Consider the following 13128-nt stretch of genomic DNA (forward strand, 5'->3'; position numbering starts at 1 on the left):
CTCTTTCTTTTGGACAATGGCATGGCCATCACTGTCTTCACACTGACACACACATACACAAACCCATATACCTCCACAAAACGCCATATTTTTAATCTGCCGTGAAGTTAATTAATCAACTAATTGCATTCATTAGCACCGTCAGCCTTATCGGAATTATTATACTGGGTTTACGGCGTTTCAATAGGATAAAAAAGAGCTACTGAGAGGCATCCTCAATACAGTTCGCAAATGAGCTGTGAGCATTGCTGCTCGCTCCCTATACATTTTCGGCAGAGGGCTCCAAAATTGCTTTGGGAAGCTGTTTGTGAAAGCATGCAGCATTAGACGTCTCTCCGTAATATATTCATATATTCAGATTACCTCTCCCTTGTTCTCAATCGTTCTCTCTCTTTCCCCCCCTTCTCGCTCTTTTGTTCCTCCTTGTCAATAAGCGAGAGACTATCGCTCACTGGTATTGCACCTGCTTTGAATTCAGAAGATACCAGGTCCGGTTTTTGATGTCTCCAGGTCCAGATACAAGAGAAGGCTTCTCTCTGAAACCCTAGAGAGACTCTCCCAGTCAAAGTAGACTATTTTGAATGAGATAGGCCCGGTACATACCTGTGAAAAAGGCCGGACCAGACGCAGCCAGAGGGACACCGCAGCAGCATCCCTCCAGACCAAAAAGAAACCGGAAAAATGGGTTCTTTTTGGTGCGCGGGGACAACTTCCAAGACGCAAGTGCGGCATCCAGCAGTGTGGATGCAGCGCCACACTTGCATCATGCACATGATAAATGGTGCCATGTAAAGATGGCACCGTTCATACATGTTAGGGTTCTGGAGCGTGCAGATGCTGCGTGCTCCGGAACCCTAATATCGGCGGCAGCACGTCATTTTTGGCCCATTTGTTTCGGGCCATAGATAACTTCCCTTATTGATAAAGTATCTCCATCTGTTCCTCCATTGCTTACAAGGGGTGCCACAAATACAATATATACAAAAGTTCTCAGGTTTGATCTCCTGTATTGTCCCATGGTAAGGTTTTCATGGTAGAAGACATTCAAAGGAGGTTTATTGGGCCTTCTTCTGACCAGTATAGTGGACCCTTATGGGATTCAAGGTAGCTTACAATAATAGTGCCGTCTCCATGTGTCTGAGGAAACAGACCAAGGACCTTATCACATGGAGGGACTTACGTTGCCAAAACGTTGCCGAACTGTTTCAGAAGCGCGAAGGTGGGATCATCTGTCGCGCTTCCAAAACGTCATTGAGGCTTCCTGCTATTCAAAATGGATATCCCATTATTCAAAATGACTTCCCCACGAATGCTTCATCGACGGAAGGAAAGTGGGAAGCCTCAATTACATTTTAGAAGTGTGACAGATGATCCCACCTTTATGCTTCTGGAACAGTTTGGCAACGTTTTGGCAACTTAAACCCTTCCGTGTGATAAGGGCCCAAGTGTACGAAAGCTTAGTGGGCTTGGTCTTGATGCTATGGAATTCCAGGATTTATAAGTTTTTAAAAAGTATATTGCCTTCTCTGTCAGTGAGCTCTGGTGCCCCAAGAAACTACTAATCCCAGGATTCCATAAAATGGAGCCACCGCAGTTAAAGTGGTGCCAATCTGCATTAATTCTGCAGTGTAGCATCAGCGTAAGGGCTTAGTAAAGTTCTCTTTTTGGCCTACAAATGCTCAGGGTCTCTGAGACAGTGTGTCTTGACTATGGCCATCTGTACATCCTAAGACAGTGATGGCGAACTTATGGCATGCATGCCAGAGGTGACACTCAGAGCTCTCTCTGTGGGCACATGTACCATCGTCCCAGCACAGAGTTTGCCAGAGTTTGTTACTAGAAAGCCAGAGGGACATGGCACTTTGCAATAAATAAGTGGGTTTTGGATTGCAGTTTGGGCACTCGGCCTCGAAAAGGTTCACCATCACTGTCCTAAGACCATTTGAAGCTACTCTAAAGTTGCTCCTTCTTTTGGTTGGTGCTGTACATTTTATAACCACTTTTAAAGCCTCCCTGGCGCCTCTGCCTCACCATGCGCAAACTCACCCCCGAAGGCGGATGCACCGTCCAACCTAGTTCTGCTGTCGCAGTGGTGGAGTCCATCAGCGTTTCTGCAAGAGAATGGAAACAAAACAAAGAAACAGACATTAGAGACCTCTTCTGGGCTTTGGTCCAAGCCATTTTGTTTTCTGACTTTAACCATTTGATAGGAGAACAAAGCGAACTGCATACCCTCCAAGTGCACCGATTTGGCAAAGGCGGTCCCCATTAACCCTCTGCTCTCCCATTTTCTCAGCTGCTTTAAAAATGTCCCCGTTTCTCTCTCCTCCTCTCCCTTCCCTCTTTACCTCAATTGCTGCAAACAAGAATTCAAGGTACAAAAGTAGTTTGCATTCAGTTAACAGAGAGGAGAGGAATGTCTTGCCTTTCCCAGGAGGCTCAGGCAAAAACAAACCACTGTAGCAGTTTGAATGGAAATGCGGACATAATAAATCCCTTTCAGAAGCCAGTCACCCACTGGCTTTTGCATTTCTTGAATTTTGCAATGTCGTTTTTGGCAATATCAAAACAAATATCAAAATGAATGTTAACAAGTGTGTTTTGAGAAAAATCCTTTTAGAAGCGTGTTTTCGAGAGAGCACATAGCAAGCCACACACTCTCAGCCTCAGATGTCGGCAAAGGCAACCTCCCTTCTGGACCAATCTTGCCAAGAAAACCCATGATAGGTTTGCCATAGGGATGCCATAAGTCAGAACTGACTTGAAGGCACACAACAAGAACTAATATTTAAAGGCAGAGCTTGGAAACATCCTGTTTTTTGGACTGCAACGTTTAGAGTCCCTAAGCCAGCATGGAGAGTTGCGGATCTGAAAAGTAAAATAGTAATCCTTCCTAGCTCTGGGCGAAAGTATATTATTATTGCCACTTTCCGCAGGAATTTTTTTGAAAAATTGCACATCAGTGCAGAAACCGCACAGAACAAATGCACAGAAATAGATCTAATACTGCTAATCCATCCATCCTTACTGCTATGATGCTATGAAATGTCGCCAGCGCACAGAGAGAAAACGTGGGGACTCCAAATGCAGAGACAATAGCCATGTTCATCTGGAATATCAGTACGCAAAGGGATCTTGTAGCACCTTTGAGACTAACTGTGCCAAAGAAGTTGTGGCATAAGTTTGGATAGACTTGGTCGACCTCTGCAGATGCATGGATAGCAACTTTATTTTATTTCACACCAAGAAATAAATAAAATAAAGGCATTCAGCTGGAAGACCAAGCCCACTGACTGGCAACAAAGGCTTCTCCCTTGGCACATCTTAGTTTGCAGAGGAATGCCTACCACCAAATCTGGAATAACTAGCCAGGGACTATTGTGTGGCATTGTCAGGGCATCCAAAGCTGCCCCTTCTTTGCACCCCAACTTCCTCCAGTAACAGTGAAGAGCAAGGAGGGTGACTCTGCCAGGAGAAGGTACTTGACCGCCTTGCCCTTCCCTGGCAGGCTGGTGAGCCGACGCTTGGAGGGCCGACTCTTTCTATGCTCCCGTGGCCCATGCGTTTATCAGTAGATCCACACGCTGCGCCTGGCATTCACAATAAATCTGCCGGTGATGGGAACGGGGCAGATGCAAGCCTGGCTGTCTTCCCAGCAGGAACCATGCCACTTCCCCATAGCCTAGGAGCCGGACTGTCCTTCCCACACCGCCAGGCCTTTCTTTCCATGTCTGCACCCAAGTTGGCACCCCTCCAGGATGGAGGAGATGCCAACGCTGAGTCCCATCCTGCCCTAGAGGGACCAGGGCCAGTCCAAGTTTCCAAGAGCAGGGCGACAAGAGGCGAGGGGAGGGTTGGCCAAAACCAAACCCCCCAGGTGGAGAGCCATTGCCAAAAAGTCTCTCAAGACTGAGTTGTTATGGGCAGCATTCCCAGACATGGGGCTGGAGGAGGAAGCTGCGGTGGATGAGGAATTTGGAGTGCTTTTGTGCCTCTATAAAGTGGGGGGGGGGATCCCTCCCCACCTCCCATGCCTTCTCTCTTTGGCCTCATTCAGGTGGATTCATCCTCCCTCCTCTCCGTTGAGGGAATTCACTGGGGCTTGCTCCCCCTTTGCCATCATTACCTCATTAAATAAGCGTCCCCATTGACATGGGGCTGCCCCCCTCCCAATGAGTTATACTGAGTGGAATTAATTGCCCAGATAATTAAAGGCTTCTTTCTTTTCATTCCTTGCCTCCTTTCTTTCTTTCTTTCGCAGGGGCGGAGAGGGAGGAGGTCTCCCAATTTCTCCGGTGCAAAGGATGGTCCTTCCGACAGCAAAGCCTCCACGGCACACGACCCGCCACACCTCCCGACGCCAAGGCCTGAGGTGCAGGGAGCAATGCAAGGGCCACACAAGGTGTAGGCAGGGTGACCAGGCATCCTCCTTTTCTGCAGGACATGCCCTAAACTTCCACCTTCTGCCCAGAGGAAATCCAGAATGCCCTCCGTTCTGAGCATGGCTAAGAGGCACGGATTTACCTTTATACCCTCATCCCTCCATATTTGTGGCATCCCTCCTGTTTTATAACCTCCAAAGAAGGAGACACCACTACACTCTGAGACATGTATTATACTATCAAACAACTCTTACCACTAGGAAGTTGTTCCTAGGTGGAATCACTTTTCCTGTACGGAATCCATTGCTCCAGGACCTAGTCTTTGGAGCAGCAGAGAACAAGCTTGCTCCATCCTCAATGTGACATCCCTTCATATTAATGATGGTGATCATAACCCTTCTAACCTTCTCTTCTCTATCCTAAACATACTCACCTCCCTTAGCTGCTCCGCATAGGATTTGGTGGTTTCCGGACCTTTCACCATTTTGGTTGCCGTCTTCTGGACATGTTCCAGCTTGTCAATATCCCTCTTGACTTGTGGTGCCCAGAACTGGACACAGGATTCCAGGTAGGCTACATAATAACTCCTTTTTCTACCTTCCAACATTCTGTCACCATCCTCTGTTTTTCTCAAGCATCTGCTTTTACCAAAGCACCTGTTTTTCCCAAGCAATTACTCTGCTTAATACTGGGACAAGCCTGGACAAAGAGCTTGCAGGTCTTCCAGTCCATAAATGGGAACGCCACTCATGGGTCTCTTGCGTTCTTCAGGGAATTATGCACCTATGGCCAAAAGTACTCCACAGGAGACAGGGAGACCTTATGGTTAGGGAGCTGGTTAAGGTTCAAACCCCTTTGGGTAACCCAGAGCAAGGCAGGTCTTTCCCTCTCGTTTACCATCATATTTTCTCTTGGCCTTTTTGTACGTCCCCAACTGCTAAGTGCTCCAGAGTTGCTGTTGGGTTCCTTTCTCCTTTCTTCCTTTCTTTTATTACCGACAGGCTGCAAAAACCAGATTATGGTTGCCAGCTCCACTTGGGTGGCTTCCCAAAACATGGGGAGAAGTGGGCCAGAAAAGTAACACACTTTCGTCTCTACCACGGATGACAGCATGCATTTGGACACATGATGGGAGTGCAAGCAAAAGTGGCAGCCAGTGTGTGTACATATGACGGAATAAGAAATACCTTCTGTCTAAGTCAGCAGGACACTTAAATTATCATGGTTTTAATCATCCATCTACTTGTGCGTTTTTGATCAAATGCAAAAACTGCCATCTGTAACAAGACAAAGTAGGCACATGGTGTATCCGCACTACATAGTTGTAGCACTATGAGATCACCTGGGCCCAAAGTAGCTAAAGAGTTGCAGTCTAAAAGGGAGATGGACCTTTGGAAAAGAAAGCCAACAGAGCTGAAGCAAAGGCGGCAGCACGAAATGTTGCAGAAGAGAAGATGTACGAACCACTATAATGACCTCCTGCCCTCCATTCATTTCTCCTCCTTTGGACAATGAAATCAATACAGCCGACCCTGGAAAAAAAACCATCAACCCAATTACCAGTGTTGTCAGAATATATGAGTTTCAGCAGTGGGGGCAGAGGGAGAAGCTAGATATAAAGGTATTAAATTTGTAGCTGTTACTTATCACTGCACCCTTAACATTTATCAGCATGATTTAAGTTGGACATGCATGTGTTTTTAAAGCCCCTCTGGATTTCTTTCAAATATTACATCTGAATGCATGTCACAGGCTGGATGAGTTGTTGTTGTTAAGTGCCATCAAGCCAACTTCGACTTATGGCATCCCTATAAATGAGAGACCTCCAAGCCAGCCTATCATTAATTGCCTTGCGCAGGACTTGCAGACTCAGTCATGACTTCTTTGACTGAGTCTATCTATCAGGAATTACTTGTTACTTCTTTCAAGAAGAACATTGGTGATGAATTATATTCCTGTCAAGAGACTCGTAGCCACACAGGGGTGGTGGGGTTAGTTTTATGTTCCTGAATTTAAGACCATGGGACATTACTAGGAGCCCTGGAAACTGGAATGAAGAAGAGCAAAATCTGGAGCGTCACAATAACAGGACAAGAACATCGGAGACATCAGGGGACTTCTTCACATGATGAAAATTGGAAGGTTATCCGAATGCCAATCCAGGGTCATCCATGGGGTTTCACGTTATTTCAAAAGAGAATATCAAACGACGTTGGAGGAAACCGAAAGGCTATCTAAACGCAATCAGGAGTCATCCCCAAAATAGCTGCATTCGGAAAACTATCGAATTTGTAAATCCTTATCCATTCCGAATTCGCAGTCAATTCGAACTTGCACTGGTATGAACTGCTGCTCCAGTTCGGCCATGGGATTGCCCCTGTTACAAACTACAATCCCCATGATCCTTTGTTGCGATTTTCCTTCCTACCCCTGGCTGCCAAGAGGAAAGCGGCAGTTTATGAGAGGCATTAGAGAAGGGGGAAGAAAGTAAAAACGTGGAGCTGAAGCATGCTGCCTCCTCCTTATTTCCATCTCCTTGTCCTAGACATGATCCTATCCTCCCTGCGCATGTGCAAAAAAGCTAATTCGCAAGGAAGAAGCCGATGGGTACGTACTGATCTGATTAATCAATTCGCATTGGAACTGCTTTCTCTTTCGTATGGATGTTGTGTTCTGCATTGTGTGTGATGAGCTAGTGCATAATTTAGTGCATTTTCACATTGGCCCCAATTTCTCCTTCTTTCAGCATGGTGATCCATCCCTCCTGTGTGAAAAAGTCCAGGGACTTTATTACATGATGCTGCCCAGAATGGGCAACGCTTGTGGCCATATCCTATCACACAATGGTGTGTCTCTTGTAGCTGCTTCCTATTCCATCTGTTCCCGAAGCACTCTTTTTCATTGATGGGCAAAACCCATCAATGGCTCCCTATCATGTTTCTCTTCCACTGTTGATGCATGTGTGATAGGTTCCTCCTGCTACAGTTCTGATATGCAGGCAGTACAGTGGTGCAAGTGGTGTGATCATACCACATCTATCCTTTGCTCTCCCCAAGCAGGCTGTTTTTCTTTTCTTTTTAGTTATCAATTGCTATGACTGCACAGTTGAAAATATATATATATATAAAGAATACAGACAGAAAGGCATGCTGGAAAGGGCATAGAACAGGAAAACGGGGTTATGGAGACTGGCATGCAAAAGGCAGAGCCCTGGACTAGAGCAGCACCATGGCACTTTGGAAGAGCTGTGTGGAAATGACTGTCCCCAAACTGGCACATCTGCATTTCCTCCACTAACACAATTGTGTCATCTTAGCATCCTGGTGTGATAAAGTCTCAGGTTACCACAATTCGTGTGCTTGAGTGCTCATAGAATTTAAACCAAACTGAGAAATAAAAAGGGCAACATCATACAATAATTCAAAAACTGCCTCAAAATCATTTGCAATACAAAAACGAAGCAAAAGCCAAACAGGGTGAAGTGTGCCTTGCCTCAGCCTCTGTAGAAACGTGCGGCTATTATTGAACGACAAAGATTCCCTGCATGCAGCTTTGATTTCTTATCCCACTTGTTCTCTTCCTCCTTCTCGGCGCCTGGAGCCAAGCTTTCTTCCCCTGATGGTTCTTTCTAGGCTCCGGCATGTCAGAGTCCTATCAAATATTCAAGCAAGAACAGATGGAAGGTTACAACAAAGTCTGCAAGCAGCAGCCGCTAATTAATCTTGCTTTGAAGTGACTGTGCAATGTGTTATGTGCAACCCTGATTTAGGAAGGGAGAAGGGAAAGCAGGAGGACCGGAAAGGTGGGAGGACCACATCATCACCTGTGTCAGTGGTCTCCTTATTGGGATCTTAGCTTCTTTGCAGGTGATCACAAAGCTGCCTTTAGGATGGTACTGCTAATGCCAACTGTTCTGTCCAAGAGCTTCACCTGGAAACATATGCAGAAGCACACTATTCACCCTGTTTTCTTTCAAAATTGGAAGTCACCCTTGGATCTCTATGGCTGCCTTTGTTGTTAACAAGTCGATCCTGACTCAAGTTGATCCCGACTCATGGCGACCCAGTAGATAAGACATCTCCAAGACCCTCTATCCTCTACTCTTCTGCTTAGGTCCTTTAATGTCATATCCATGACTTCCCTAATAAAGCCTATCCATTCAGCATGTGGTCTTCCTCTTCTTCTACTTCCTTCCACCTTTACTAGCATTATTGTTTTTTTCTAATAAGTCCTGTCTTCTCATGATGTGGGAAAAGTACGACAACCTTAGTTTGATCATCTTAGCTTCCAGGAAAAGTTCAAGACATTTGTTTGCCTTCTTGGCCATCCATGGTATCCTCAGCACTCTCCTCCAGCACCACATCTCAAATGAATCGATCTTCTCCTTATCCGCTTTCTTCACTCTTGCATCCATAGATGGTGATGGGGGATACTACGGCTTGAAGGATTCTGACTTTAGTGCTCCGTTGTATACCTTTACATCTTAGGATCTCGTCTAGCCTTGTCTTGAAGGCACAGTATCACCAGGGCCAAGGAGGAGAGGGAAGCTTACCCTGATACTATGTCTTCAGGATAGAAGTGGACAGCCATTTGGTTCAGGATCATGTCTAGTTTTGGAGGGGAGGCAAAGTTCACTTCTTCCTCCACATTCACTGGGGTTGGGGCAAATAAATAAACAGTACATTTTTAACCTGGGAGAACACCTCTAAGAATTTCTAGGTCCTCCACCAGAACTCTGTGGTCAACACCTGCCAGAATTTGACCATAGAAACATGTTGCAGGACCTACAAATGCCTAGAGAAGTGTTTTATCTGGGAATCTTTAAGTCCTCCAGTGCAACCGTATGGCCAACTTCTAGCAGAATTTCTCTGGAGGACTTAGAGATTCCTAAGGAGAGAGTACTGTATATACTAATGTTTAAGTCTAGAAATTTTAGTTGAAAAATTGAACCAAAAAACCTGGGTCGACTTATCCACGAGTCAGTGTAAGTACTGTACTTTAATACTTATATGTATGTATATGTATGTATGTATGTATAAAAGGAGTCATCCCCATTCTCTGTATAGAGTGCTAAAAGGTAGGAGCTTAGTCCATCCTAGGAGCACCAAAAAGAAGCATGGATCCCCTCTACTCTCTCATCCATCCAGTCTTTAGGATGAGCACAAACAGTTATGCCTGCCAGAATGTATTTGGTGCCATTCTCCTTTGCATCATCCTTTACATCCTTTGTGACATGCCCCTAAGTTTTACCCTCGACTTATCCGCGAGTCGTATCAAAATCCATTATTTTGCCCCCAAACTTGCCCTCAACTTATATATGAGGTCGACCTATAGTCAAGTATATATGGTAATCAAATCTGCAAAAGTCAAAGCTGCAAATGTGGAAGGACAAGTGTATTTCTCTCTGTGTGTATACAGAATCATAGAATCGTAGCGCTGGAAGAAACCACAAGGGCCATCCAGTCCAACCCCCTATATTTATATATATCCCAAGAATGGATGGCAGAAAGGTTTTTAATTCGACCTATAGCCACTGTCTGTTTTGTCTTGAGCTTGTTTAAAGGTGGGGAAAGAAGAGGGAAAACTGCTCAGCTACTTTATTCAGGTGGCAGTATTCCAGTTTAGGTTCTCCATTTGCATACCTCCCAATGTCCCATAGTCTGGGAAGAACTGGCCACCTCCAGCCTGCCTCCGTAACCCATGAGCCCCGGTCTCTTTCGCCCTGTCCTATTTTTTGCATATCTGTCTATTGTCAAAGCCAGGGCAGGAAAAGATCAGGCCGCCTCCTTTGCGGGCGAAGTCAGGCTTGAGAAGAACAACTTCACAGAGCGCTTGCAGGCAAAGCTCACTGTTCTGGGCTCCTGAGAAGAGGCACAGATTTCCTTGATACAAACTGCTTTGCTCTCATTCCTCAAAGTCAGCAGCCGCAGCAGTTTGGGAGACATCTGTGCGAGAAGCTAAGGCCGGCGATCTGACCTAAATCTCGCCAGATGAGCCTAGACTGGCCCAGCATTGCAAAAGGAAAAGTGAAGCTCATTGGAAAGTCCATTCCTCTGTGCTTTGTGGACCAACAGAAGAGCTCAGAGTGATGGGAACAGAGTCCTTTGCAATCTTGTATTCTATTTTTATCTTGTATTGTAACCCGTCTCGATCCAAAGGAAGAGGCGGGCTAGAAATAATGACAATAATAATAATAATAATAATAATAATAATAATAATAATAATAATGCCCTTCTCAGTAGGCTCAGGCAAAAGCAAACTGCTGCAGCATGCAGGCTCTTCCTCGTGAATAGCTTTTACCCATTGCACCATGCTCTGATATCATTTGGACACATGCGTCCCCATTTCCAGTTGCAAAAGTTTGGAGGGCATGAAATAGGGACAAGTGGGGATTTTATTTCAGCTTGTTTTGGAGTGAATTTGCAAAATGCTTTATAGTCCAGCAATCGCATTATTATTATTCTTTGAATGAGAGAGAAATCATAATGGATGGATTGGTTCACCCATGCCCAGAGTGATGAATGTTAAACTTGTTCTTAAAAAGATGGAATCCCTGTTTTTTCAGCCATGTTTGTGACGAATATGGAGCGTGCAGCTCCTTGCCAGAACAGGCATCAGATTCCTCTCTGCCCAAATGCTCTGAACAAGAGAGAAAAGCATGATCCTAGCAGAAACCTTTTCCCATTGCCACCACCTCCTGCTGGGACAACAAATATTCCAGACACAAACAGCCATGTTCACACTCGGAAGAGGACACAAGCGAAGCCACAGGAAAGTCAGATTAGATGGGAAGGAAAGTTTCTCTGCTTGCACAGTTGAAAAGGGAAGCTATATGAATCACAGAATCCTAGAGTTGGAAGAGACCCCAAGGGCCATCCAGTCCAACCCCATTCTGCCATGCAGGAAATCCAAATCAAAGCTTCCCCATTGACAGATGGCCATCCAGACTCTGTTTAAAGACCTCTGAGGAGAGAGATTCCACTACACTCCGAGGAAGGAGTGTGTTCCACTGTCGGACAGCCCTTAATGTTAGGAAGTTCTTCCTAATGTTGAGGTGGAATCTCTTTTCCTGTAGCTTGCATCCATTGTTCTGAGTCCTATTCTCTGGAGCAGCAGAAAACAAGCTTGCTCCCTCCTCAATATGGCATCCCTTCAAATATTTAAACAGGGCTATCATATCACCTCTTAACCTTCTCTTCTCCAGGCTGAACATCCCCAGCTCCCTTAGTCGTTCCTCATAGGGCATGGCTTCCAGACCCTTCACCATTTTAGTTGCTCTCCTTTGGACATGCACAGACAAAGTACTTCACTAAGGGCCTGTACAGAAGGCCAAAATAAAGCTGCTTCAGGTCACTTAGGACTGGAGCATTGCTTTGGTGTGGCTTCCGGACTCTTAGAATGCATACATCATTTAAACAGCATACCTCCAAAGTGACCTGACGCAGCTTTATTTTGGCCTTCTGTACGGGGCCTTTGGGCCCATCTACATTTGCTAGAACACTTCAAGCAATCCCTGGATTGTTCTGACCCTGAATTCCAGACGAATCCTCACCCCTTACCTGTTGGGGGGTTTTGGCAAATGATGGGTAGCTGCCTTCCCATGCGCTCTCTGCAAACCGGCCATTGCCGCAGTTCATACCTGCAGCGTGATTTGGCACCAATGTTTGCAGGGACCACAAGAGAAGGGAGATGGTCACGGTTGCTGCGTTTTGGACTCATATCTTGTTGGTGGGCTTCCCATGGGCAACTGGTTGGCCACTATGTTAACAGCGAATCAATGAGATTCACAGCAATTGAGGGTACATCTACCTTGTAGAAACAATGCAGTTTAAAACCACTTTAACTGCCATTGCTCCATGCTACAGAATTGTGCAATGTGTAGTTTTGTAGCTTTGTGAGGCATATTATTGTTGTTGTTGTTGTTGTTGTTAATTCACTTTGCAGTTTTTAACAACTGGAAAGTATGGTGAAAACGTTTCAACGCTAACCAGAAAAGTAAGATCCGGCAGCAATGTCCCTCTGAACCTCGACAAACATGTCGTGATTCATACACCACTGCTAGACCTCTTGTTCTCCTGGAGTTAGTCCAATCCCTCTTTGAAAAGCCATTTAAGCCACGGATGATCACCGCTGCTTGTGGCAGCAAATTCCATGAATGAATCACATACAGTTGAAAGAAGGGTTTTCCTTTTGTCTCTCCGAAACCTGTTGCCCACCAGTTTCACCGGGTGATACCAGGACTCCGGTCTCATGAGTGGGAGGACTTCTGTTTTCTCCATCTTATAGAAAGCTTACGTACTTCAACATGTCCCTATTTTTCCCCTCCACCCTTTGATCACCTTTGAAACTCTTCTGAAGAGTCGCAATGGAAAATGCCGTCCTCCTCCCAACCTTGGGACAGGTAATCTGGACATCTCAAATAACAAAGGAAAGCAGGAATGGAGGAGGCCCCCTGGGTCTAGTTTCTACTTCTTTCTCTGGGGGGAGAGTTTGCCAAGCAGAAGTACTTTAAATCCCTCCTCATCCACCATCTCTATTGGCACGCAGTCATTGAGGAAAGTTTGCAGAAGCTTTGTTTGCAGTTTTTAGGGCCAGTTGCTTCACAGGACCCCACTAAGTAAACGTTAAAAGTCTTTTCAAGGAAGTCTTTCCAAGGTAACGTTCGAGTCTTGTCCCAGCTTCTTCCTACAGAGTGAAACTCCTTCAATGGTGGCTCAGTTTTGGATTCCTCCAGAGCTTCTATTTC

General features: G+C 45.5%; 1 protein-coding gene across 7 annotated transcripts in view; it reads right to left on the bottom strand.

Annotated features, from left to right (window-relative positions):
• EPHB2 (EPH receptor B2) overlaps positions 1–13128 on the bottom strand; it is a 106004-nt gene that overhangs the window by 76492 nt on the left and 16384 nt on the right. For all 7 annotated transcript variants that reach the window (XM_042479626.1, XM_042479625.1, XM_042479624.1 and 4 more), the window contains exon 2: positions 2047–2111. In XM_042479626.1, the coding sequence (XP_042335560.1) occupies positions 2047–2111 (65 nt within the window). The remainder of the gene's footprint in view (positions 1–2046; positions 2112–13128) is intronic.

This window comes from Sceloporus undulatus, chromosome 7 (genome assembly GCF_019175285.1).
Source record: "Sceloporus undulatus isolate JIND9_A2432 ecotype Alabama chromosome 7, SceUnd_v1.1, whole genome shotgun sequence".
In the NCBI taxonomy this organism is placed as follows: Eukaryota; Metazoa; Chordata; class Lepidosauria; order Squamata; family Phrynosomatidae; genus Sceloporus; species Sceloporus undulatus.